At 41.0% G+C, this 27,934-nt stretch overlaps 1 protein-coding gene and 1 long non-coding RNA gene across 14 annotated transcripts in view; one reads left to right on the top strand and one right to left on the bottom strand.

The window, feature by feature from the left end:
- The window catches only part of TTLL5 (tubulin tyrosine ligase like 5), a 311,249-nt gene that overhangs the window by 21,177 nt on the left and 262,138 nt on the right, over window positions 1-27,934 (top strand). For all 13 annotated transcript variants that reach the window (XM_061156564.1, XM_061156574.1, XM_061156573.1 and 10 more), the window contains exons 4-9: window positions 348-430; window positions 1,734-1,840; window positions 5,274-5,404; window positions 11,391-11,473; window positions 19,287-19,356; window positions 19,768-19,852. In XM_061156564.1, the coding sequence (XP_061012547.1) occupies window positions 348-430; window positions 1,734-1,840; window positions 5,274-5,404; window positions 11,391-11,473; window positions 19,287-19,356; window positions 19,768-19,852 (559 nt within the window). The remainder of the gene's footprint in view (window positions 1-347; window positions 431-1,733; window positions 1,841-5,273; window positions 5,405-11,390; window positions 11,474-19,286; window positions 19,357-19,767; window positions 19,853-27,934) is intronic.
- On the bottom strand, window positions 5,479-23,595 carry LOC133065992 (uncharacterized). Its single transcript, XR_009695052.1, has 3 exons — window positions 23,510-23,595; window positions 20,018-20,148; window positions 5,479-7,009 (listed from the first exon to the last, which is right to left on the bottom strand). It is a non-coding gene; the product is annotated as an uncharacterized LOC133065992 (long non-coding RNA).

The following is a 27,934-nucleotide window of genomic DNA, read 5'->3' as shown; positions in this document are numbered from 1 at the left end:
TAGAATACTTGCTATCTGTGGGTGGCGGGGTCACAGGCACTGCTAGTACTATTCTGCTTTGTTGCCTGCATTCCTGATTGAAGGTACTGTTTAATTGCAACTAGAAATTACTAAAAACAAGGATGTCATTTCTCCCCCCACTCCCACCCCGTGTTTTGTGAAGCCCCATGAATCAGGTTCTCTGGTTAAGATCTTCTGTTCCAAAATAATCCACTTATTAGTAGCATAAGGATAGCAGTATATTATTTTGTGTAATTATGACAGCCACTGTATTAGTGTTTATCTCTTTTATTCCTTTCTCCACAGTTAACTTTCCTGTTATTGAACTTGATTCTGTTTTTCTTTAGAACGTTATCACTTGTCTTACAAGATTGTACGAACAGACAGTCGCCTGGTACGCAGCATTCTGACAGCACATGGATTTCATGAAGTAAGCTGATTTTCACTATCTTACCTGATTTGCTCAAAAGCTGAAAATCTACCTAACTGACTATTATCTAACAAGGCTAGCTCTAGAAAGTACATGGGACCCCTACTTAGAGATGATGCAGAATTTGCATTGACTTTCTGAGTGGCTTTACCATGAAATACACAGAAAACATTTCCACAAGATTTTGTGGGATTTTTTTTTTTTTTTTTTAGATTTTTTTTTTTCCTTGCTATATTTTTAGGTATGGGCTAGAGGCAGAGATGCCCATAAGGAATTGTCTAATACTCACTTAAAGCTCTTTGATTGCAAGCAGCAGAAGCAGACTCTGCTTAACTTAAACCAAAAAGGAAAAGGAATGTGTGATAAAGATGTGCATAGAATGGCTAGCAAAAGCAGAGGAACAGCTGAAAAAACAGGCCTTTGGAAGAAGACAGACTGCAATAGCCCCAGGGATCTGGCGACAGAAATCTTCAGGACCACCTTTGCTGCTGTGGAATGAATTGACTCTATTAATTGTCCTTGTGCCTTTTTCCACTCAAGAATTATATCTGGAGATGGAATGATTGGACTAGCTTGAGTCAAGTGTCCACTCCTTGGGGGAAGGGAGGGGTGGATGATTGGCAGATCCTTTAAAACCTTAGGAGTTTGTTATTCCCAAAGAAAATTGGGAAAATGGGGATGTTGGTATCAACAGGGACAGGTAAAAATGCTGGACAGACTTCCATTGTAGATATTTTGAGACAATTGATAAAAGTCTAGTTGCTCACTTTTCTCAGGTTGAGATGTGAAGTAGACATTTTGAGGAAGTTCTGATACCAGTTTATATCCTGTCTTTGTTGATCTTTTATCTCCAGGGCTTAAAGTGGTACCTGCTACATCAGAGGCAGAGGGTACATAATTGTTGAATGAATGAACAAATGAATTCTAGTGAATGAATGAATTCTGAGTTGGTATAAGGTTTTAGATCTGGTATCACTTTATACTCAGCATCTGCAAGGACAGTCTGATAAGGGAGTCCTCGTCTCTCACTGTGATGTGCCAGAATATCAAGAAGTATCACCGACTTCTATAAGAGAGTTAATTCTACTCTTTGCAGGTAGTGCTTGCCCACCTCTCACAGTTCTTTAAACTTGCTTATCCCCGTGTTCCTACACTCAGCTTTTTTGTCTTACCAGGCTCAGATCCTAATGGGCCCACCCCCATGCGTGCTCTGTGGGTGAATAATCTCTATGGCTTTTTCTTCCATTTTTCTTCCAGGGGTTGTCTCTGGTGTTTCTTATCTTGTCTTTTTATCTGCCCTTAGGTTCATCCGAGCAGCACTGACTATAACCTAATGTGGACAGGATCCCACCTGAAGCCCTTCTTACTTCGTACCCTCTCTGAAGCACAAAAGGTTAATCACTTTCCCAGGTAATGCTCTTTCAGCTACTTTGCTTCATGTAAAGGTACCTGACATTGAGGCATGTAGCCAGCAGAGATAATTAACATCTTAAAAAAAAAAGGAAATCTGTGATACAGAGCAGCCGTCTATAAATCAGACTGCGGTGTTCACCTTTCTGGACGTAGTTGAAGACTTTGTGAGGACTCTGTAGGATGGATGGTTTTAAAATATACTGTGGATTGCAAACCCCATAGATTCTCTTTCCTCAAATCAAGCTGCTCATGAGCCCCTTAGGGTGACTAGATTCTCCCCTCTCCCCTTCTCTTTCAGTTACTGTTTTTCCCCTTTATGAGAGAATAGCCCACCTAGATTCTTAATATGGATATTATGCGGAGATGTAAAAATTTCCAGGGTTCCAAACATGGAATGAAAAAAAATTGATGTTTAATCTAGGTAATAGTATAATGAAGCTTTTAGCCTGTTAATGATTTCTATTTCTTTGCTTTTTTGACAAGAGTTAAAGAAGGACATGATCAAGTTGTCAGCTGATAAATCATTAAATATAAATTTAAATGATAGGTCATCTTATGGCTTTTGACTTATAATTAGAAAATAGTTCAAAGAATTGAGCGTCATTGCTATATTAAACGTCTTCCAGTCTCATTGGTTAAAGTCAGCCTCGAGAGGCAATACCGCTTAGTGGCTACAAGCAGGAGCTCTATAGCCAGCTCACCTAGGCCCAGATCTCAGCTCTGCTGACTGAGCTTCAGCTTCCTCATTTGTAAAAAGAAGATACTAATAACATACACTTTGTAGGACTATAGTGAGGATTTTATGTATCAAGATCTGAAGTGCTTAGAACATCACATGCCTGTCACATAGTAAACACTGTATATAAGTGTTAGCTGTTATGTTTTTCAGTGTTTACATCTGTGAAAAAGAAAACAGGAATAGAATTGATGCTGAAACCCCTGCTTTATTCTAGCAGTAAGTAATATTCAACAACAGAGAGATACATGGCCTGTTGGGGAAGAGGACAGGTAATCTCATCTATCTAATGAAGAGATGCAAATCTAATAAAAAATTTTGTTAATTGCTCAGTGGTTATGTTATATTTTATTTCCAGGACTTATGCTCCAGTTACTCACTCAAGTTAAGAAGTTTTCTTTTCAGTCACTTCATGTATTTTACTTCTCATTTTTATGAAATGAAGTTTTCTTCTTGATCATTTAGTTCTACTGTCTCATATTCTGTTAATGTGTATAAATACTCAGCTTATGCTGTCTCCAATGTCAATATCTTCATCATCTTAGATAAATGTGTATTTTAAATATTTTCAACAGGTTCCAGTTTTATTTTATGTTTGAGCTTCATGGGCAGAAAATAGTTTAAACCTTAGTTTCTTCCTTAATGTCTGAAAGATGTGACTGGTTTTCTAAATGGGTGACTGGGTAGTTGAAGTAAATCACATGCAGCTATTTTAAAGAAATATTTAAACAGTCTTAAAATAGCTCACAGTAGCGACTGCATTCCTAATGCCTGTTAGTAATATATTATTTATTTCAGTAGCTTTTGAAATACGCTGTAGGTGTATAGGAATTCCATCTCAATTTGAACTCAGTATTCATAAATTCTAACCTGTTTTCTTGACTCCTCTTTGAATTGGAGGAGCCAGCTGATTCATGTACAAGAGGAATGCAAACACTTAAAATGTTTTCAATATTATTGTTCACTCTTTTGATATAATTTTTTATTCTAAGTAATTTTAGACTTTTAGAAAAGTTGCAGAAAATCATACAGAGTTCCTTTGGTTTCTCTACCCAGTTTTCCTTCTGTTAACATCGGTTATAACCATAGTGTAATTATCAAAATGGAGAAGTTAATTTTAGTATGATATACATTATAGTCAAAAGTTACAGTCTTTATGGTGTTTTGATGAATTGTGTACTATGTTCCTGTAATGATAGGTCAATATATATATATATAACAGACACAGCCTTATGATCACAGGAAATTAAAAAGTATTAAATATAATTTGTATGCACATTTTTCTTATAGAAAAGGTATAATATAATGTAAAAGACACAAGCATTGAATCTGTTATGTTAGACCAAGCTGTTTGTGGGAAATGTAATGGAAGAAGTAAACTCAAGGATGAAAGGGGGATAATGTCTGGGTTGGGAGTTTGAGGGTGGCTTTTGGGGTGCTGGGAAAGTTCTATGCTCAGTGATAGTCACACAGGTAGACTGAAGTTTATCATGCTCTGCATTTGTGACTTGTTTATTTTCCTATTTATATGTTAATTTCAGTAAAAAAGTATAGTATTTTAAAAAGTGAAATATTTACTGATGAAAAGAGCCTTTTCTTTTATACTTTGAAAATGCACAGTGGCTAATGAATCTGGTTGTTATTGAGGTTCCTTTGAATATACTTAAAAGGATACTCTTATAGTTTTATTTTAAAACTATATTTGCCATTATAGATCCTTTGGAACAATTTAAATTTATGATGAAAAATCTTACATGTCAACTAAAAAGATACATGGTTTCCCAAAATTTGTATCAGAAGTACCAAGCAAAAATGTTTGGAGACCAGTAATACTGGGTAGCTGTAGGAGAATGTGTTGCTTTTCTTATCCTCTGGTTCAGTGTTTCTAATTCCCTAATGATAAGCATCACTGGGGGTCCATTACAGTCACAGGTCTTAACTGCAGATTCAAGGAATCACCATTTCCAGAGAAGGTGTATATTTAAAAAGCAGCTTCCAGGTGCTTAATCTTTCTAGGTAAATATATTCCTAGAAAGTTATATATTTTAAAAGCAATGAGTGATCTATATCTCAGTCAAGTTCACAAATCACTGATGTAGACCAAATCAGTGTTACAGTGTGTTTTCTGGATCATCTGTACCAAAATCACCTGGGGTACATGTTTAAATGCAGAATCCTAGACTTCATCTCCCAATTTTGAGAGATGTGATCTTGGAACATTTATTTTAAAGGAACTTTATGAGTGATTCTTATGCACACTAAAATTTGAGGACCTCTGCTCTAGATCCGAGGAGGACAGTAGGCAAGGAAGAAGTGTTGGTGATACCTAGATCTGGCAAAGAAACCTTTGATCTTAAGAAATCAAAGTGAAAATTTTGAACTGAGCAACAGATGGAATGTGTTTTTAATAGTTACAGCGAAGATTCTTGGATCGTCCTTAAATACTGCAACAAACCAGGGACTCGTGAACGCCGGTCATGGCTCACTGAAGCGCCTCTTTGTAGTTTGCCAGATTCCAGTCCCTGATTGGTAGCAGTGATTGCCCTGGTTTTAAGGCGATCATTTCCTTGACAAAGTGTTAGATTTGGGGTATAAAACTGTCCTCAGTAACTGCTCATGAACTGGGAACTCTTTAACATAGGAAAACCTCTGAGTCATAGTTTACTGAAATGGAAATGCTTTTATGAAACTTAGGTCATATGAACTAACCCGGAAGGACCGACTGTACAAAAACATCATTCGAATGCAGCATACACATGGATTCAAGGCTTTTCACATCCTCCCCCAGACCTTCCTGCTGCCAGCTGAGTATGCGGAATTCTGTAGTAAGTGCTTGACTCCTGGTGCCCCATCCCCACCCCCCATCTCTCATCCGCATCCCTACCCCCTACCCCTCATCCCCATCCCCAGCAACTGAACTTGGGGCAGAGTTATTTACTCCCAAGGCCTTTTCAAATCCTTAAAAAGTTGTTTCTTTAGTAAAACAGCTGCAGAGATACCTTTAACACTGCTTTATTCTGAGTATGTCTGTGTGTGTTTATTCTTAGTAAGCTTGTCACTGTCAGGCATGTAAGGACGCATTGGCGTGTCATAAATGTGCCCCTGTCTAATACAAAAAGTCCTTTCTCAGTGAAGAGTTAGTGCCCATGTAAGGATGGATATACTTCTGCTTATGAACTACAGATGCACCCTTTTTGGTATCTCTCTTCCTCTTGTCATTTAAGGAATGTTTGTCACCTCAACTTTTGGACGTGTGTGACTTATGTTCTTTGGAGAAACAAGTATCATGCATCTTTTAGTGTTAGAGTTTAGAGGTACCAGTCAGTCACCCTGTTTCCTTGGAGTTTAGACTAATTGAAATATATTCATGGGAGTGAAATAGCAATGTGGATGTCCGCTGTATTGTTGGTTAAGCTAGATAGGAATGTGTGGCCTGCATCCAGGTGTCATTGTTTCTTTTGCCTTAAGGTGAACTTAGACCGCCTTATGTCCAAACAGAGGAGACAGGCTATTTCGGGTTTTGCTCCTTGGTGGGCAGAGCCTGCCTCAGTAGACTTAGTGCACAGAAGAGGTGTAAATACAGAGAAGGAGTGAGGCAGGTCCTTAGGGAGAGTCTAAATAGAAGCAAAGAACTGACTCATTGGAAAAGACCCTGATGCTGGGAAAGATTGAAGGCAGGAGGAGAAGGGGACGACAGGGGATGAGATGGTTGGATGGCATCACTGACTCGACAGACATGAGTTTGAGTAAACTCTGGGAGTTGGTGATGGACAGGGAGGCCTGGCGTGCTGCAGTCCATGGGGTCGCAAAGAGTCAGACATGACTGAGCGACTGAACTGAACTGAAATAGAAGCAGTAATAGCTGATGAACATTTTCTTTCTGTTAAGCCCTCTTCTAAGTGGTACCTTACTCTGAGGTAGGAACTGTTAATATTCCCAGCTTTATAGGGGAGAAGACTAAGGTACAGTGAGGTTAAGTAACTTTCCGTAAATTATACAGCTGTTTGGTTTCAGAAGCCAAGCTCCTCACCACTGTGCCTTGTGGCTAAAGACACCGGGCGTGTGCACACCATGACCATCTCTCAATACCTCCCTCGAGAGAAGCCGCTTCTGTGGGGGAGAGCAGATTCGACACAGAGAGGATAGATAGACGGATAGTTGTCTTCTCAATAAGTCCAAGAGAGAGACTGTTCCTCTATCGTGAGGAAGCATGAGAGGAAGAGAAAGTTTGCTCTAGACTTCCTGGCTTTGATTCTGTTAACCTGCTGGGCTTTGCAGTCTGGTCCGGTCATGCAGTGGGGTGTTCATCCTCTGGGACTCGCGTCAGGGATGGTCACAGTTCTCCTGCTTCCCCTCGGAGAGGCTGTTCCTCTGAGAGCACTTGTTGCCCACGCTGGGACCAATGGTTCAGTGTTGGTCCACAGCAGGCTCTGGAATGGGTCAGAATAGAGAATTCAGTAGATGAATTAAGTTAGCTTCAGAGCGACAGTGTACTCAGAGCTGAACATTTGTAGTTAGGAATTTTTGTTAGGGGGCTTTAGCCACGATACCAGAACCTCTTGTGTCTGACCTTGCTCCTCTGTTCAGTGGGACTGTTACCTGTATGAATGTTATAGTGCTGGGATGTTTAAGTAGCTTAATACATGGAAAGCACTTGGAATGGAGCCTGATAGGTACATAACACATGTTCAATGGTATTTCCTATTTCAAGTTATGTTGAGATGCATCGTTACATAAAAAAAGTAAAAAAATTATGTAGTAAGCCAACGTGATAGCATAAAAATGCCTCAGCTACCATGTCAGCAATGTAAAAGGGCTCCTGAAAATGAACACCTCCTGCTGTTGAATCCCTAATTAGGAATCAAAGTCTAGAATAATTCTGTATTAAACACTAAAGGGATATTAAGTTGAAAATTCCCTTTTTCCTCTCCACTAGTTCCTATTCTGTGGTTCTCCCCAACCCTTTGGAGGCTGGCTTGAGGACTGGATGCTCATTCAGAGGATTGGATAGAGTTAGAGTGCCCCCATCTGTTCAAGCCTGACCTGTTTTTCCGTAGAATTGCTACCGTAGCATATTCTTCAAATTCTTATGGGTTCTATATTCTAGAAGGCAAGAGGAGTGTCACATTTTGGACCTGGTGTGGATTTGAGGTGCCTACCAGCTTTCATGTGGTGATGTTTTGCAGGCAGTTGTAAAGGCAGTTTTGAATTTTGGCCAGGGATATAGATTCTTGAAGTTGCAGATGTGGAGGTGGATATGATTACCATAAACAAGAAAAAGAGAGAGAGGAAGAACCACAGAGAAATCAGAGGGGAGACAGAGATTGAAGATACGAGCGAAGGAATGAGGTTCCAGATGGGGCAGGAGAGAGTTTGATCAAGAGCGCGAGTAGAAGGGTGAGTCTGTCCCCTAAAAGATGGAAGGAAGGAAGCTAAGTGGTCACCCAGATAGCACTTTTCAATGGGAGGAAAGCAGGTGAGTGGGTTTATGTTACACATTACCAGCCTTCTTGGTGAGGAGAGCAATGAGGACACATACCAGGAATGAGGGGCCTAGGGATGGGTTTGGGTGTTTGAGGGGCAGAAAGGCATGTGAATAGCCTGCAAAGGGCCTTTGGAAGAGAACTGGTAAGGAACACGAGGGCTGCCTGAAGATGCTAGAGATACCAGTCGAGGCGGATCCCATGAATTTGTAGCTTTCTGTTCTTAGAAGGGAAAACCGGAAATGCATCTTTGCAGAGACCAAGGCCACAGACCAAACACTGCCTCAAGAGAGTGAAAGCCTGGATATTGCCAAACTGTTTCCAATAATTAGAATGTGAAGCTTGGAATATACGGACCAGATCTTGCTAGATTCCCGGCGCCCCTGCTGCTAGTGTGACGGTGTGTGGTGCAGTTGGAGGTCTGTGACCCTGAAGATCCTAACCAAAAAGCTTGCCAGCTACAGCCACATCCCCCCAGTGGACAACTTTCTAAACAGGAAGAAGGAAACAGCAAGGAAGACAGGGTGGTACCAATATCAGAAAGGCAGAGATCTTACCCCACAGCCCAGCAGATTCCTGGTTACTTCTCATGGGCCAGAATTGTGTCCTCTGGCTATCTTTAGATGTAAGAGAGGCAGAAATAATTCAGAGGAATGAGCAAAACTTTGATGTCAGCCAGTTAACTGCAGATGACTAGATTTTATAGCAATCAGTAAACTTATAGAATCCTAATAGTAGGATTATGAGAGATCTCATAATTCGAATTAGACATAAAGCCCACATTTTAAAAATGAGACTGGATAATTAGAACACAGATCTTCCTACTCCTGGTTCAGTGCTTTTTCCATTAGACCGAGCATGCTGCCACCCTAGGAGCTAGAAGGCACTGGCAAGAATTGCAGGCCCCCCGTCCAGTACATTTCGTCCTGACAGACTGCCTCGCTCTTTGCCCTGCCTCTGCTTCTGATGCACATTTTTGGAACCTGTGAAAGAAATCAGTCCTTGTTCTGAAATACAACAAATCAAGGAGAAATACCTAGCATAAAGGACAACTTTTTGGTACTTAAGATTTCGAGAACATGATAAAAGTGAAGCACCACTAGAAGCAGCAGCTTCTGATAAGGCCAATCCACAAAGTAAGGTTTGTTCAAAGTGTTCGATGGCAGAAGTTGCATTTAGCTAGATTTCCGCTGTTCTGAAAATGAGCATTTTCTGCATTCATTTGTTCTCAGAGGGTTCTGTCTCCAGCGAGGTCTGGTCATTTTCTGTGGCATTCCTGTGGCTCCCTCCCTTTCTCTTTGTGAATGTCTGATTTCTTGCTTAGTGTCTGCCTTTCTGCTGGGCTAATCTCTGTGAAGGTGAAGACTATCTGCATTCCACACACTCAAGAACTGCTTGACACGTGTTGGGTACTTAGAAGTACTGAATGAATGAAGTTTAAAAAATCTTTTTGTTTTCTTTTAATAGTTCCTTTCATTTTCAATCTATTGTAATCTCAGAATTTGGGGAAAATGGCAAAATGGAAAAAATAAAGTGGATACATATACATGTATTCAGTGGCTTCACTTTATAGAGATTAATAAATGTTAATTTGTCTTATAACTGTAAATATGCCATCCATCACAGGACTCTAAAATTACATAAATTATATTTTTTGAAAGGTAATATAGTCATGGCACAAGAGAAGTACAAAACGATAATCATTGAAAAACCTTTTTTCTCCTCTCTTTCTCAGTCATCTAGTTCTCCCCAGAAGTGATCAGTATAGTATTTATACATATCCTTCTAAAGATATTCTGAGCACTTACTAGCATATGACTTGAGCGTGTTTGTGAACAGATGGGAGTGTATGATACCCAGTGCCCTGCACTTTACTTCTTTTCACTCAACAGCCTGTCTTTGAGCTCATTCCCTCTCATTAATAACATTTTCATTTTGTGTGTCTGCTTAGTATTTCGTTATGTAGAACAGGTGTCTGCAAATTACAGCTTTTGTGTCAAATCTGGTCCCATGAGCTAAAAATGGTTTTTACATTTTTAAATGGTTGGAAAAAAAAATCAAAGACAAATAAAATTTTGTGGCACGTGGAAATCATAGGAAATTTGGTGTCCATCCATAAAGTTTTGGGGGGACCCAGCCATGCCCCTTTGTTTACATATTCCTTCTGGTGGCTTTTGAGCTACAGTGACAGAGTTGAGTAGTTGCAATAGAGATTGCATGGCCTGCAAAGCCTAAGCTACTTATTATCTGACTTTTTAGTAAGAAAAAGTTTTCTGGCCCCTCTTATAGATGCAATATAGAGTATTTAATTAATTGATGGGCATCTTTTGCTATTAAAATACAACACCGAATAATCTGTACAAAGGACATTTCAACGTGTGAGCAGCGTGTGACTAAAGAATACATTTCCGGAAGTGGAGTTGCTCACGGAGTTTTAAATTCTCTGCGGCACATGGCATTTTTTCCTAATTCTGTCAGGTTGCATTAAGGGGAAAAGCTGGGGAGGATTGGGGAGAGTAGACAAGGAGATCTTTCTCTCCTGGTGAAATGGTTTGTGGTGTTGACAAAGCCAAGTTCCTCTTGGGAGACCTTGAAAAGGCAGTTTGGCTTCTATCAGAGGGAGAGTCCCTTGTTCCTGCTTCTCTCTCATGTCCCCTGACCTTCCCTAAGTGGCAGCCAGAGCCATCTGCAAGCCTCTGGGACTCTTTGGTTGTGTGGCTTCCCTTTCTGTGGTCCAAAGGTATTTAAGGTGTAAACCTGAACCTAGGAAAGGAACAAAAGGGGCACCTTTTAACTACTTGTCAATTGTTTTCCTACCTTTCCACTCAGATTGATGGATTTAAGGTGACTTTTTTTCCTTAAAAGCTCAGAGAACATTGCTTAAGGAAAGCACCCATATTAGGGGATCTGCTCTTGACTCACAGTGTCACTGTCTGCAGTGTGAGCCTCTGCGGGTCCCTTAGGTAATGCTGGTAAGGATCTCAAAGATTCATGAGGTGGTTTGTGACAGTGATAGGCTGACATCTGAATATTTGCCTTATTTTGTCTTCATCCTCTCATTCAAGAGGAGAAATGATGGAATAAATATATTATGTAATTTTGCTGTCTCCTCTTTTCTCCTTATCTCTTTCCCTTCTCTCTCTCTCTCTCTTCTCAGTTTTAAGGCTAGTCCAAAAATACAGGTTAGTTTAGCTGCTGTCCTTCACTTAGAAATTTGGAAAACTCTTTGGGTACCTTGAGTAGGTAACCATGTTGGAATTTGAGATAAAAAACTCAAATTATCCTTTCTTTCTCCCCCTTTTTTTTTGTCTTCCAATATTTTGAGCAGATTCATATTCAAAGGACCGGGGACCTTGGATCGTAAAACCAGTGGCCTCTTCCAGGGGGCGGGGCGTCTACCTGATCAACAATGTAAGTATGTAGTGGGGGGCATACTTGACCCTATGTTTGTTCTTCCCTTTGTGTTAGCTAAGTGTGCGTTCAGAAGTGTACTTTGAAGGAGGGCATGAGTCTACTCTTCGCCACTAGCAGTGACCTCCTCCCATGCCAGCAGTTACTCTATGGCTAATGTCAGTAGATTGAATTTGGGGGGAGGGCAGCCTCTGGTGTCAACAGAAATGAAGTGCTTTTTCTGTCTCCAGCGTTCTGTCTTGCAGATTCCTCCGCACTAAGCATTAGCTGGTAGCACACACATTTAATTCCCATTGTGAGGGGAACTGTGGGTTCCTGCCCTCAAGATCATCAAACGAATTAACCGTAATTTAATTCGGCTCGGCATCCTTGCTGCTCCTGCCCGCCCCACTTCCTCCTCCTCATCCACTTCTCTTTTCAGAAGTCATCAGTATCTTGGTTCTTTGCCAGACCCTCATTAAAAGTTGTTTTTCAGTTGAATAGATACACAGAGTAAATAAAATAAAGTCTTAACCCCAGTCTCACTCTTTTTTTTTTTTAATTTAATTTTATTTTATTTTTTATTAGTTGGAGGCCAATCACTTCAGTCTCACTCTTTTAACAGTACTTAAACTACTTTTAACAGTAGTTAGAACTTAATACAGTTGATTTGTGTTTTATCTTTTCTCAACTTTACATTTTGTTTCTTAATTCTTAGTTTGGTTTTCACTGCATTCATATAACCGCCTATCCTCCCTTCCACATTCCATCTCAAAGTTCAGTTACTTTTTTTTATTGTTTTTATAATTTAAAGGTTTATCATGTTTACATTTTCTTCAATAACTGTGATTTAGTTTCTCTGCTTTGTAAGTTGAGTAAAAAATTTAAACTTATAGAAATTTTACAGATGGGAATTCTGAAATTTAGTCAATATTTCAGTCTGGGTCTTTGTTCATACTTCCTCCTGGACATTTGGTCAGCCTTTTCAGTTTAGAAACTAGTGTTTTTCTTTAGTTCAGGGAAAATTGTTAATTTTTTGTCTTGCTTCTGCTTCTGACGCTCCTTTTTGAAGCATTCTGGGCCTTCTTGTCAACTTTTTTCCCATTTTAAATTCTCTGACTTTTCCCATCATTATATTCTGGATCACCAGTTTGAGTGCTATCCATTTTATCATTCATTCCATCTACTGTATTTCTATATTGGCTCTCATGATGTACAAAAACTCTTATTTTCCAATTTGCCTTTTTTTTTTTTATCTGGATAACATCTTGTTATTGCATAATAGATGCAGTTTGCCAGCTGGTCTTTCTGACCATATGAATTGAAAGCTTTTTAAAGTTCTCTTTTGTTCCATGACTTTTCTTGGGCCTTTTTTTTTTTTCCCTTGCTATTGGATTTTCTCAATTTTAGTGACCTTCAGTGTTGAGTCATACTAATGAACAGAAGACTAGACTGATTGAAATTGACAGGCAGCCTGGATTTCCCCTGCCGTTGTGTAGGACCAATTCCCTGGACAGGAGGGCGGACTGAGCCTTGTGGCAAGGGCAAGGCGTTTTGACTGTCAGTCTGTCCCTTAGGTTGATGTGGGTGAGGATCGTTGCCTCTTCCCTTTCCCTTGCCAAAACAGGACTGGCCTGATTGTGGATTTAAAGGAAGTGAAGGAGGAAACAGACAGAACAGGCTCCATCTTGAAAGCAGTACTCCGTCTTGGGCCGGACTGTGGACTTTGAGCCATATGCCCAGTATCTATGGAAATGACATACCAACTAGAAAACCAGACCCCCTGGATGGAAGACCCCCAGGGCTCGTACCTTGACTCCCCGTCGCCTAAAAGAATACCCTAATTATCTGTGTAACTGAATAGAATCATAAATTCTATTATGTTTCTAGGGGTATGACCACAGGCCTATTGATAATTGTCCACTGTTAACTACCTCGGCTTAAGGCATATGAATCATGGGTTAACTTTGATTGTATCTTTCTTTTCCTTTGTTCATACTAGTTTCAGAGAACTTGGGGAGGTAGGTTTGAGCAAGTATACTTAGGGTTTATAAGGTTTTCACAAAAACTGGTTGGGGTCCTTGGCTAAGAGGAGACTTTGCCTTGGGCCTGCCACTGTAATAAACTGCACTCCACTATCTGCATTGTCCTTCTGAGTGAGTTTGTTTCCCGGAACGCGTGGCTACAACAGAAGAGTTTGGCGATTTCCCTCTGGGGCGCTGCTGCCCTTCCCCTGTTTTCCCTTTTGTGTCTGCCATGGGGTTGCAGAGTTGCCCTCATCTGTCAGATCCCTGTGTCCACTCACACAGATGTCCTCCGTTCTCTTGTTAGGTTTCATTCTGAGGGCTAAGCTGTGGTTGTTGACGGCCTGTTGGCCGCAGTGTTTTAAACACCGTTCGTTAATTAATTATCCGATTCTTGTCCCTTGGCTCCCTCCTGCTCTCCATATGTGTGTTTGCTGCCAGCTTGGAACTTTTCAGATGCCTTTTTGGGAAGATCACTCTCCCCTCTGTGATATGTGGGGCTGGGTCTTCCTTTGCTCTGTTTTCTCAACCTGTTCCCAGATGCTTTCCGTCTTTCAGGATTTCCCTAAACCTTTGGTCTTTTGTTGGTTCCTTTAACTGTTTTCTACCCTTGTTATTTATCATTTCATTCTTTTAAAAATATCTTCTCTGTCCTTCCAGTGGGACCCTGGAAGGGAGGAGAGCAGGAGATGGATGTTGTGTGTGCAGTCGGTATACCGTCTCAAATTTCCCAATTCTCTTTCCCTGCACACGATCTGAGCTATTTTCTATATGTGCAGAAACTGATTTTCTGAGGGGTCTTTCACATGGGAAAATCCTCAAATTCAGTCTGGACTAAAAACTGTGCAGTAAACACTGATAGCCTGACCTTTTATGCCGGAGAAATACAGGATGTGGTTCTGATGCAGTAACTGTGCAGCCCCAGGCCCAGGCTACAAGGCCTGCTCCCTGCCCCTGGGTCACTCCGGAGACCTTCTGCCCGGGGTCTCTTGTGGACAGAAGGCCCTGGTCATATGCTGCAGAGCTCTCTTTTCTTGTTTCTGTTCTGACCTTGGTGTGAAGGCTCCTGTCCAACAGCTTTTCCTCCAGCTCTGCGCCAGGAGCTCCAGTGTTGTTTGAATCTCATAGATGGCCCTCGTTTGGGTTTGGGTTTGAGCTGCCAAATGGAATTGCTATTGAAAGTCAACTGTGGTACAAGTTTGCTTTTTATTTTCTTAGACATGAGTCAAAAAGAATAGGATCTATTCCCAGCTCATCTGGGACTTTTTTCTCTTGGAATGCTCTTTTGCCCTGGTGATTTGTTATTTTAACATCAACATCATAAAGAATAGAAAAGTTAAACTTTCCTTGGTGGGGCTGAGAACCCCGTGCCCTGACTCTTCCCTGTCTCATAAAGGGGGTGACAAGTCTTTAGAGAATGCGTTTGGCAGACTCTGCTCCTGCCTCCCACCTCTCCCTGGGCTGACTCCCTGGAGACCCCCTGCAGAGATCAAAGTACTTGGCGGGACCCTTTGCCTGCCCCCTCCCCCTCAGTGAAGCTTTGGAATGAGTCTGATTCTTTGAGGTCTTTGGTGGAGGTGCCAGACAGAAGCCTGGGGAGATGCCAGCAAGCACCAGGAGAGCTGGCAGCTTGTGGACGTAATGGGAAAATATTCCCAGTTTTTCTCCAGATCTGGAATTTTATCACATCTTACCCAGACCTACAAACCATATACAGTTAATACACTCCTCTCCCTCCCTCCCTCCACACACACACACACACACACACACACACACACACACACACACACACACACACACAGCCTCACTATCTCCTCTGTTCCATACCTGGATCCTTTCCCATGGAATATGTGACCCATTAGCCAACTGGATGAAGTAACTCTTTCCAAGGCCGCTGCCTGCTTTCCTTTTAGACTCCAGGGGAATGGAGAGGGAGGGCTCTGCTGGAGGGTCTGCGAGCCCCACTAGTGTGAGTGGGTGAGGCGTGGCGGGGTGGGGCAGAGTTAGGTGTGAGGGCCAAGTAAAAACACCTTCCCCTGTCTTCCCGCTGAAGCAAGAAGGGCCTCTCATTAAAAGTTCCCCATAATAGTCATAACCTCTTGGAAAACATCTGCAAATAGCCACTTTTGCCATTAGGAGAATAAGATAAAGGATAGGAAAAGCGTTCCTTTCATGTAATACTGAAGAGAGAGGAGTGTGAGCCCCTGCAGGTGGGTGCGTCTCGGCTGACCTTAGTGCTGGGCTCTTTAACTCTGGAAACACAGCGTGAAGGAGCAGAGTCGTGTTTGCTCCAGCTCCTTCAGTAACCGTGACTAAATGGCATATTTTCCCAATTTAGTATATTCAAATCAAGGAGGGAAAAGATCTGGTGTTTTCCGATTAAGGTATGAATTTGATTATGGAAGTCAAGTTTAGTCATCCTTGTCTCACACATTATCCACGGTAAATACGATACACGTATCTTCTCTGAAATTTGGAAGTATCAAGAGAGTTAGGGTTAGGAGAGTATTTAGGTCACTGTTCACCCTTCTATTTGTGAATATAATTCTCCATAGCTCTCTTGTTTCTGTCTGCTCATATGGTCTCCACACGCTCATAGGTCTCACTGTTCAACAGATATTTAGGACATCCCTGCTGCGTGCCGGGTGCCAACCTGCCTGAGGAGTAGGGGTCATCTCCTAATTCTTAGGTCTCTTTATTGTAGGAATAGGGATTGTCTCCTAATTCTTACGTCTCTTCATTATAATTGAGTGCGCTGAATGATATGAGTGGTATATGGCATGCAATGAGGAATGCTATTGAATTGTGGCACTCAGTAAATGGAAATACACAGATACTATTGAGTTTGCAGTAATAATAATAACTGATATTTCTTGAGCATTTACTATGTGCCTACCACTGTACCTTCCAAATACAATCTCCCTTAGTCTTTTTTATGAGAATCCTAAGAGGTCATTACTATTCCTTCCTTAGTAAGTGAAGATTTTGACTCAAGGCCTGGCTGATTCCAGAGCATACCCTCTTGACCGTTGTACCATTCTATCTTACAATAACTTAACAGATACCATGAGCTTTAAAGTCGAATTAGAAAAATTCATGTGTTTCCCTAGAATTTAAATTCTTGCTTTAGCATACTTAGGAGGGCAGTTTGAGCTTAGAGTTTACATCATTTAAAATGAGTTAATTGGGGATGGATGAAAATATCAAGAAGATATTTGGATGAAAATATCAAAAAGGCTTGAAGATATCAAAGAGATTTCATTAGTTGCTTATCTGTATACTATGGTATACAAAAAAAAAAAAAAACCCCAACAACTGTATTCAAAACCATTCTTTTCTTCTATGAATTTACAGTTTAATTCTTGATGCAGACAGAAATGAGACGTATAGACCATTGAACAATTTATCTGAACAGTGTAAGAGATTATGTTCTGCATAACTCAAAGGACAAATGTATATGATGAGGAAGGAAAGAGAGGAAGTGAGCATGGACATTAGATAGAGTGTCATAGAGTAAAGACCATTACCAGTGTCGTCTCTGGTTCCGAGGAAAGCTGGGTGGTCAGGTTGGGTGGTCAGGTATCTATTGTAGCCTGTAGGTGTTACTTAGTAGAAAAAGAGCTGCAATTGTTTACTTTTAGGTTTGGAACATGGCCTGTAGCTTGCTGCTTTGTACTGTGATTACATCAGTTCTTACGCACTAAGCTGACTCAAAATAGAGGTAGTCTGTGTGAGAAACTGATCAGGAAATGGTGGGGGTGACCAGAGCCAAAGTGTGAATCAGTAGTGATGTTGCATTGTCTGTATGACGCATAGAAATGACTTGTGAAGTTGTATTCTGAGTGAGATGGCAGCAGTGGGAAATGAGAAGGAAATCTTATCATCTTCACCCCAGGGTCACAACATTATCCTTTTAAAAAAACAAAACAAAACCTGTAGTACTTAGGATAACAAATACATTTTTATAAAGACAAACTTTTGAATTGGGGCGACAGCTGCTTTAGGTCAGAACTTGGGAGAAGAGGTGAAAATAGTGTTTAAGAACTAAGTTTCTGAGGCAGACTGTCTGGGTTCAAATGGTGCTCTATCACTTCTTAGCCGTGTGACTTTGAGCAGTTTCCTGACCCCCTCTGACTCACCCCTCATCTGTAATATTTGGGTGGTGTTACACCTACCACGTGAGTATTGGATGATGATTAAATGAAATAATACTTGTGAAGGATAAGAGCAATGTTGGCACATAGCAGATGTTCGGTACGTTTATTAAGTTTTTTTTCCCTGCTAATATTAATAGTGTGTCTGTTGCTGCTACAATAGCTGTTATCTTCACAATTATCATTAGAGACATTTTCCTTTTGGAGTCTTTTTGTCCTGTATGGATTGTGGTGACTGACAGCTGATTTTTCTGTCTTCATCTCACTTGGAGTTGTTCTGTTCCTGATCTTTAATCAAGAATCTACAGTAATTTCCTGTTTCCCACTATGTTCAATCTAAATTCCTCTTACCAGGGGTTTAAATCCCTTTGCCAGTGGGGTCTTCCTTTCTAATTATCTAACCATATTTTTCATTATTTCCCAATTGAATCTTTTAGCCCCAGGTCACTGAATCTGCCCACTCTCCTTTCTACCTGGGCTTTGTCTTTCCACACTGGCCTCCTTCCCTTTCCACCGTGTGCTTGCTGGCTTTCAACACTCCCTTCTGAACCTGCTCATCCTGAACCAGCCTTCCCTGACTGGTCCTCCTAGCAGGTCTGCATTTCCACTGGGCAACCTCACTCTCCCACTTGTAGACGTGCTACTTTGTATTCTTTTAAATTCTGTTATTTTCCTCTCCCTCTCCCCAAACATCAGACTCTTTGGGAGTAGGGCTTGAGCTCTGTGAGGGCAGGGATCACATCTGTTTCTTCACCACTGTATCCCCAGTGCCTTATGCAGCACCCATCAATACTCATCATTATTTATTGTATAGGCAATTCCTTTTCATTGAAGAAAGTCTTTAAGAGATCTAATTCAATCTTTCCCACTCCAGTTCTCTTGCCTGGAAAACCCCATGGATGGAGGAGCCTGGTAGGCTACAGTCTGTGGGGTCACGAAGAGTCAGACACAACTGAGCGACTTCACTTTCACTTTTCACTTTCATGCATTGGATAAGGAAATGGCAACCCACTCCAGTGTTCTTGCCTGGAGAACCCCAGGGATGGAGGAGCCTGGTGGGCTGCCGTCTATGGGGTCACACAAAGTCGGACATGACTGAAGCGACTTAGCAGCAGCAGCAGTCCAATCTGTACCTACAGTGGCACGGCAAACACTATTAAGTGAATCAATGAAACATCATCCATCCCATTTCACGGGGAAAATGCCAGGATCTTTTGTAGAAAGACCTGTAACTTCTCTGAGTAACTTGATGAAAGTCTTCCTATAAGAATAATGGTGATATTTTAAAATATCCAACATGCTTTATTTACATCTGGGAGAAAGCAAGTTTTTATTTATTTTTTAAAGTAACTTTTATTTTCTTGGTATGTAAATATTTAATATCATGTATAAAAATCTTTAAAGCTGTTTAGGTTCTGTTTATTACGTGAGAGGTGCTGTGTAAATCCTGCCCCCCCACCCCCCCACCCCTCCATAACTGGATTCTCACAGTGTTTATGGAAGTGGTAGATTATATGGATAACTTAGAGGAAAACTTTTCTTAGAGTTTTAGTTTTCCACATTATTATTTCTCACAGATTAAGAACTTTGCTTCTTTACAGTAAGTTAGGTTTCCTTTGCATTTTTACCTTTCATTTTTTTCTTTTTGCTCAACAGCCAAACCAGATTTCCCTGGAAGAGAACATCCTGGTCTCCCGTTACATTAACAACCCCTTGCTCATAGATGGTGAGTTGTGATTAAGTCTTTGACTGGATTGGGCTAGATCTCACTAATTTTTTTAAACATTTTTTATAGTCTTCTCTAGTAAGTGTTTATTAAGCTAGTGTGAAATGCTTGGCAGCTGTGGCTCCAGAGATGAAGCTGGTTTCTTACCTACCTCCTGGGATTATTTTGAAGCTAATAAAAAACAGTGTTTTCTATTGTTATAATAGTAACAAATATGTGTGGAAACTATATATATGTTTATGTGGTATTATTTATCCTCAGAGGTGAGGTTTGTGGGCAGTGTGTGTTTCAGGGGGAGGGGGGAGAACTGTTCTCCCGTTCCTGTTCCTTTGTTACAGTTGTCCTGTTCAGTTCTGTAACAGAAAACCCAGAGCTTAGTTTTTCCCTGTGCACCCTGATTTTTTTTTCTAGATTTCAAATTTGATGTGCGCCTCTATGTGCTGGTGACTTCCTATGACCCTCTTGTCATCTATCTCTATGAAGAAGGACTAGCTAGGTAAGAGACCCTTGGGTGTAGGGTGTTGTTAATGTGGGTTGACCCACTGAAGAGTGTATTAAGGTCAGGTCGTATTTCCTGTTGTATTCAACTCAGGAAAATAGGAGTGTCCCCAGGTGAGCTTCAGTTTACAGAAATCAGTCTTACTTTCATTCACAGTCTCACCTGCATATCCGCGCACATGAGTGAGCCTGTATATGTACACACTCGCCTTTCCTAGCTGGGATCCAGGATCACATTGTGCTTTCATGCAGTGGTAATAAGATAGGAAGATTCTCGGGCCATTCACAAATGTTCTAGAAAGGAAAAAATCAAAATCCCACAGCTGTTTTATATCAGACATTTATTGTAATGCTCATAACAACCTTAAAGTCGAGGTAATTTTGCAGTTGAAGGAACTGAGGCTTAGAGAGTTAAGGAAACTTGAAGTCACTTCCCTGACGTCTCCAGCTGGTTGATAGTGGAGAGAGAATTTAAACCCCTGGATCTGACTCCAGAGCGGAAGGATTGAGCCGTTTCATGACCTCTTGTATTTAAGAGAGGGGCATTAGCCACTTTTTTTTTTTAACTTATGTCAAAAAAAAAGCACCAATGATTAAATAGATAACCTTCTTTTATTCACATCCTGTGACTGGAGCCAGAGGGTGAGAACAGGTAACTGGATTCTAACTGCTTGGACCATGTCTTCCCTTTACCTCTAGGTGGCACTGACAGCATTTATAAGCCCGGTCATATTCTTTACCAAGATTTTTTAGTTTAAATCCTGGGAACACTGATGGCCACTGAAGCACTCTAGTTCTGATCTCTGGTTCCTCGAAAATTGAGGAGGAAAAACACTAAAACATTTCTCAGTTTTTAGTTAAAGGGCTGAACCAGGTATCTGGGCACAAACTACTAACTCTAATCAGATTTTCCTGGAAAAGTTTTCTGTATGTTTTGAAACACTTGTGCTCTCATATTTTGATGTATAGGGATAAAAGCTGAGTACATTACCTAGAATGAGAAGACAGTGAAATGGGCCCCTTACTTCTGCTCAGGTGTATAAAGTGCTGAGGGTTTTCCCTTTTGTAATTCGAGATGTCTGAACTTCCCTCCTGTGTGTCATGAGCTTCTTCACTTCCACTCATCCTCACTCAACTTGTCTCCTGTACCCTTCTCAGGAACTGATTTTGTCCTGCCATAAACTGGACTTCTTTTTTTTTTAACTTTTTATTTTGTATTGGGGTATAGCTGTTTAACAACGTTGTGGTCATTGCAGGTAAACAGCGAAGGAACTCGTTCTCCCCCAAACTCCCCTCCCATCCAGGCTGTCACCTAATGTTGAGCAGAGTTTCATGTCCTATAGTGGGTCCTTGTTGGTTATTCACTTTAAATATAGTAGCCTGTATATGTCCATCCCAAACTCCCTAGCTGTCTCTTTCCCCCTGCAACTGTAAGTTCTAAACTGGACTTCTTTTATTTTTAAACTTTATTTACTTTTAATTGAAGGATAATTGCTTTATAGGCTTGTGTGGGTTTCTGCCAACCATCAACATGAATCAACCATAGGTATACATATGTCCCCTCCCTCTTGAGCCTGCCTCCCACCTGCCTCCTCCTCACCCTTGTAGGTTGTTACAGAGCCCCAGCTTGAGTTCCCTGAGGCGTACAGCAAATTCCCATTGGCTATCTATTTTTTATATCATAATGTACTAAACTGGACCTCTTTTTTTTTTTTTTAAGAGAGTTCATGAGAGCCTATATTTGTAAATTTTAAACCAGCTGTGAATGTCCATCATCATAATTATATTTCTATTAAATGTCATTTATTGTGCTTGTTGCAGAATTAGGATGAGGTGACCTGGGTAGACACCCGTAGCCACACAAAGCAATCTTCATGTTCTGACATTCTTGTTCTTTGGTAGCTGGGGGAGGAGTCACATAGAACGTGAGGATCAGCACTGACTATCTAGTCTAGACTGGACTTCTTGAATGGGGAAAAGACCTTAAGGTTATGCTCACTGTTTTTCCAGGATCTCATTGCACTATGTTTTGCATATTACTCCAAAGGTATTTCACCCATAGTATTAACACCCTCTCTATTGGTAAAATTTGGTGTCGTTTTAAGCCTCAGTCATTCAGATATGAAATGAGAGCAGTACTGATATTTATTATAGAGTTTACTACAGACACGCAAGTGCTTTGGCTGTTGGGTGTGTGTTGGAAGTCAGAAACCACTGAACTAAGTAACTCTTGTCTCTTGCCTCCAGCTGGAACTGAGTATATATAGTATATTTTAAAAATGGATGCTGTTCCTTGTAATAATTTGGAAAACAGCTTTGTAAAAATTTGGATTAAATTGAACCAAAAAAATATGAATTTTCAAGGCTTTGGCTTATTTTACCTGAAAGTATAGGTGAATGTAAAATCCTTACAATGGTTCATTATGATAGGCTATTAGTCCTGGGAAGGTGCATATGCTCTGCACAATAGCTTCCATGTGCCTAAGTCCCTGTGTCTTAACCACTGTGTATCTTGGCATTCATCTGCTGCTTTTTAATCCTCAGAAGCCGTTTGACTCTGTCATTACATTCAACAATAGTCTACAGCATCTCCAGCTCTGCAGCCTCTAGTAATCTTGGGTCACGTGCGTTTTAAATAGACATTACTGAAGATAATCAGTTCAGGATGAGATCACTAGACCATTTTACTTTGAGGCTCAGCAAGGAAAACCATAATCTTTCCTAAAGAGACAGAACCAGTGGCAATGTAACTGGTTTCCTTCTTTAGAAAAGAAGATTTTATCCCTTATCACTTCCATTTGGGGCCTCAAAATTCATGTTTAAGTGACAGAAAGATTAAGTTCATTTTGCAAGGCAGTTCTGTGAAATACGAATTTTGTGTAAATTCTTTACCTTCTTAAATTTGCTAAAGACCCGAAGTAGGTTCTTTCTAGATAAATCATTTGATTTGTCCTTGCTTTGTTTACATAGGAAGTAGAAAAAACTCTCTTCGTTTTCTTATACGTGAGCCAGTTATTGAGATGTTTTAAAAAAAACTGCGTTAGTGGTGTTTGAGTCCAGCCTTTTGCCCCTTCCTACTTGTGAGTTTCACATCTGTGTTGCTGCTGTTTTGCACCAGCAGGGGACACTCGAGTTTCCAGAGAGGGGTGCTGTTCTCTACTAACATGGTGTAGGTTCTTTTTCCTGTCAGAGGTGGAATCCAAAAAGACTTTGTCCTGGATTTTACAGTTTTAGGTGGATCCAGTATGTGGTCTAAATGATTTGACGAGGCCCTTTTGGAGACAAAACTAATAGCCAAATTTTCACTGAAACAGGAAAAATAAAAAGTTGAAAAAAAAAACTAAAACCAAATTGAGTTGAAAACCAAATGTGCTGTCCGGTGACCCAAAGATAGGTAGTGCTGGCCACTGGGGGGAAATGAAAGTGTCCATCCAGGGAACCAGGAGCGTTCCACCCACGCTCTGGACTGGGAGGAGGGGACCGTGACAAGGCCCAAGTCGGGGACCGCCCCTCTTCTGCCTCGGCCATATTATTCAGTGGAAATTGAGAAAAGATCCCAAAGCATTTGTAATGCCTCTCCCTTCCTCCCCCACCCCCAGTTCCTTCTTCAGTAGCCTTCCTTGCTAATTAACACTGGCTCCGCAGGGATATTTACCTTTTCTCTGCTGGATTCCTGCGGTTTTGAAAGAATTCAGGTACTTGCCGGTTGCCAAGGAATTCAGATTACCTCACAGGCTACACACTGTCCAGAATCTGCCACTGCAGCAAGCGGCGGGGTGAGGAGACACCAACCACAGGGAGAAAACCCTCTCCAGCGCTCATTGTCACCCTCCCTGGCAGGCCCCGGCTGTTTGTGAAGTTTGAGTCATTTCTGGCTCCGAAGAGCAGGGGATCAGGCTGGTAATCCCCTCCCAGACGGCTCCGCAGGGCGCTGCCTAGTCATTGCAGCACTTTGGCAGTCTCCCGGCCGCAGCTGGTTGACAGCAGATCAGAGAGCTGGTGGGCCTCTCGTTCTCTTCCATAAGATTTTTCTGGGTCAGGCCGGGATGAAACCCAGTGGCTTCTGGCAAGACTGCCCGAGGTGCCGTCTCTTCATCCTCCAGGCCTTTCTGGCTCTGAACGGGTTCCACCTGCTGAAAGATAACATGTGTGCCACAGCCAGGGTCTCCTGAGAGCTGGCTTCCTCTTACTTTGTACAGTGGTGGTAACGTTTGTTAGAATATGTAGCTATCAAAGTGGGGTCAGGGGTGCGGTTTTAACTGTCCTCCATCTGGACTCCCTATGACTCTGACTGTGGTGTCATATTCATAGAAGAACAAAGTAGTTTTTGAATGAGGGAAGAGAGTTTGCAAAAGACCCCACTAACTCTGTGATTTCTTTTCCCGTTTGAGTCCCATGTTGGTCAAGTTCCGGAATGAGCAACTCCAAGTGGAGTTTTGGTTAGTGCTTGTCAAGTACCTACTATATGTCTAACGCCAAAACCCTTTCCTTCATATACACACTCGGGAGTTTGAGACAAATTATTATCCTTGCCTTGATTCTTACTGAGAAACATTAGAAAGCAAAAAGGAAATGTTTTTGATTTAAGAATGCATTGTCAGAATAAAGATTATATATGTTTTAGTGTCACAAAAAAAAGAGAGGGAGAAAAGGGCATTTAGTTCTCTATTCATCAGTAGGTTGTGAAATAGTACCAGGGTTTCAGATTTGGCAAAAAAAGCAGACATCCCCCTACCCTACTGCCTCCATTTTTGTTTTCTACTCGCAAAGATTTTGGTTTAAAGGTCAAGGCTATGAAATTCTGTCTTGGGTTGGTTTAGTCGCTAAGTCATATCCGACTCATGTGCCCCCATGGACTGTAGCCTGCCAAGCTCCTCTGTCTTTGGAATTCTCCAGGCAAGAATGCCGGAGTGCGGTTGCCACTTCCTTCTCCAGGGGATCTTCCGAACTCAGGGATCAAACCTGCGTCTCCTATGACTCCTGCATTGGCAGGAGGATTCTGAGCCACAGGGGAAGCCCATCTAGTAGGGTAGTTTAATTCTAGTAAAGAAACTTGTTGAAGCTTTCAGACCTAAATAGAGTGAAGTTTGATATGTGAAAATCTAAATCACAGATCACAAACCAGGATGCTTACAAGGACATTCACTGAGTAAGTTGGCTAGGTGGAGACTGGAGAACAATAGATCACATGTCCCACCTGAAGGGCATTTACTGTTTGTTCATTGGCAGTAAGTAATTAATATGTGGTAATGCTGGTACTATAGCCTGAATGTGATCTCCCCCCCTCCCCTCCAAGGTATTAGGAAGTGAGGGCTTTGGGAGGGATTAGATCATGAGGGTGAAGCCCTCACGAGTATGATTAGTGCCCTTTTATAAAAAAGGCCCTGGAGAGATTCTTTACCCCTTCCACCTTGTGAGGACACAACAGGAAGGTGCTGTTTGTCTGCCTGCATTTGGACCCTGGACTTCCAGCCAATGGAAATAAATTTCTGCTGTTTATAAGCTTCACAGTTTATGCAGTTTATGGTATTTTGTTATGGCAGCCTGAATAGACTAGAACAGGTGGTATTGCCAAATCTTCTGCCTGTTTAAGGGAGGCTGAAAAAAAATCTAGGTTTTTATTGAGAAACTTATTTTTGTTGAGAAAATTTAAAGTTTTTAGACTTTTAATTTTGAAACCATTTTGATGTTATAGAAAAGCTATAAAAATAGTATGAAGAACTGCCTTTTTCCCTTTCGTCTGAGAACCCCATTCAAATTTGGCCAACTGTCCTATAGTTTTCTTTATAATACAAGGGTACAAATTCAGGATCACACATTATATTTAGCTGTCGCGTCCCTTTAGTCTCCTTTGATCTAGAACATTTACTGTGCCTTTCCTTGACTTTCGTGACTAGCATTTTTGGAGATTGAGGCCAATCTTTTTGTAGAATGGCCTTCAATTTGGGTTTGTCTGTTATTTTTTTATAATTAGCCTCAGCTTATATATTTTTGGCCAGAATGTCATAGAAGTGATGCCGTGTTCTCACTGCATTAAATCTGATGGTATGTGACAATTCTTTAGTGGTGTTTGACACTTAGGACAACATCTGGCAGATTTCTCCACTGTAAAGTTACTTTGTTTTCCCCCTGTAATTGATACATATTAATATCTTATGAAGAGATACTTTGAGACCATGTAAAATGTCATTCCTCATCTTATTTTCACCCAGTTTTAATATTCATTGATGTTTCTTGCTTGAATGAATTATTACTGTGATGGTTGTCCAGTGATGAATTTCTAATCCCATTATACTTTTATTATTTGGCATTTTAGTCCCAGGAAGAGTTTTCTCTCCATCCTATTCATTTATTCATTTGTTTATATACGCCAATGTGGACTTAAGGATTCCTGTGTTACTTAATGGGTTATAATCCTTTACTCTCATGATTTATTTTGATGCTCAAATTGCCCCAGATTTGGCCAGTGGGAGTTCCTGTAAGATGACTTTGGTGTTCTTTTGACGTGTCCCCTCATTCTTTAAGCTCAAGATATTTCAGGCACATCTTCTTTCTCTGCCCTGAATCAACCATTTTCTCCAAGGAGCAGTGGTTGCTTTTAATGGAGGATTAGGTGTGTGCATGCTCAGTCGTGTCTGACTCTTTGAGACCCCATAGACTGTAGCCCACCAGGCTCCTCTGTCCATGGGATTATCCTTGCAAGAATATTGGATTGCAAGAATATTGGAGTGGGTTGCCATTTCCTCCTCCACGGGGTCTTCCCCACCTGGGGATCAAACTCCTGCCTAAGCACAACTCCTGCATTGGCAGGCACTGAGCTGTCTGAGAAGCCACTTAATGGAGGATAGTATTTGGAAATCCAGGTTCAGGTGCTAGATATGCTCATTGTTCTGAGCTATTTCTACTCGTTGATTCATGCGGTGGACAGACCTAGGAAATAAGTGTATAGATACACATACATAGACATTTACAACTTTGTTTTTTTCTATATCTCTGTATTGAAAAGGAGGAGTTCAGGTGAATACCTCCAATTTTACATCAAAACTACTGGATTTATACTTGTTTTTCCCCCTTTCTGTATTTTTTATCTCTTTTTTTCCCAACATTGAAGAATCTGACTTCTGTTATCTTCAACATACTTATTTACTCAGTTCCCTTGTATGTAGCCAGTCTCCAACCTTCCTGTCACCAACCCATTCAGGTGCCCTCCTTGAGTGAGCTTTGACCCCTGTGGGGCCACCACCCTGCTTAGATAACCTCCTTGTATTGCCTCTGGTCTGCCTTCCCATCCTGTCCACCATCTTCCTCATGTGGGCCCTGGCTGTTACTGGGTTTGAGGAAGAAAGGTCTGAATTTTAAATGTTGGCCAAGTTATTCAAGTTTTAAAACAAAAAACAATCTTTGTAGGTTAATCAGAACTTGGTTATTAGGCCAGATCTGAAACTAATGGGACCTTTGGACTAGAAATAAGAAGAAAATGTTGGAAAATAGTTATCAGAGATGAATATAGTCTCTTTCATCCTGTTTTAGTGAGAACCATAAGAACTTCCTGGGATAGGAGGAAAGAGATCATGCATGCCTGCCTTTCCTCTACATGGTCTTCTCCGTTCCTTGTTCAGCTGACTGACATAAAGAAAGTAGCACGTTTGCCCTTTTGGGTGACTTTTCCAGTGGGTTCAGGTTTTTTGTTTTTGTTTTCTCTTATTCTTACTTCTGCTTATGCTCTGTAGAACTGTAACATAAATAATCTTGTCCTTGCTGAGTTTTAGAATATAAATGCCCCAGCAAAAAGGAAGACTAGGAAGAAGAAAACTTTTTTTTTTTTTTTTAGAGATGTAGTCCTATTGAAAAAAGGAGTGTAGGGACAACAGATGTGTTAGGTACCAGTTTACAGTTAACTGCCAGGCCTTTGCCAATCTTTTCACATTGTTGACCAAATTAGATCAGATACTTGAATTTAGAAGAAGTGAAAAACCTCTTTCTCTGAAGCAGAACCTTTTTCCTCCTTCTAAATCATTATTTTGGGGGAGAGATGGCAGGAGGTATGTCCCTGTGAGGTAATGTCTGGTTGAGGCAGGCC

Source organism: Dama dama, chromosome 12 (assembly GCF_033118175.1).
Source record: "Dama dama isolate Ldn47 chromosome 12, ASM3311817v1, whole genome shotgun sequence".
NCBI classification, from domain to species: Eukaryota; Metazoa; Chordata; class Mammalia; order Artiodactyla; family Cervidae; genus Dama; species Dama dama.
The sequence above is the reverse complement of the archived record's forward strand: the minus strand, read 5'-3'. Positions and strand labels throughout refer to the sequence as shown.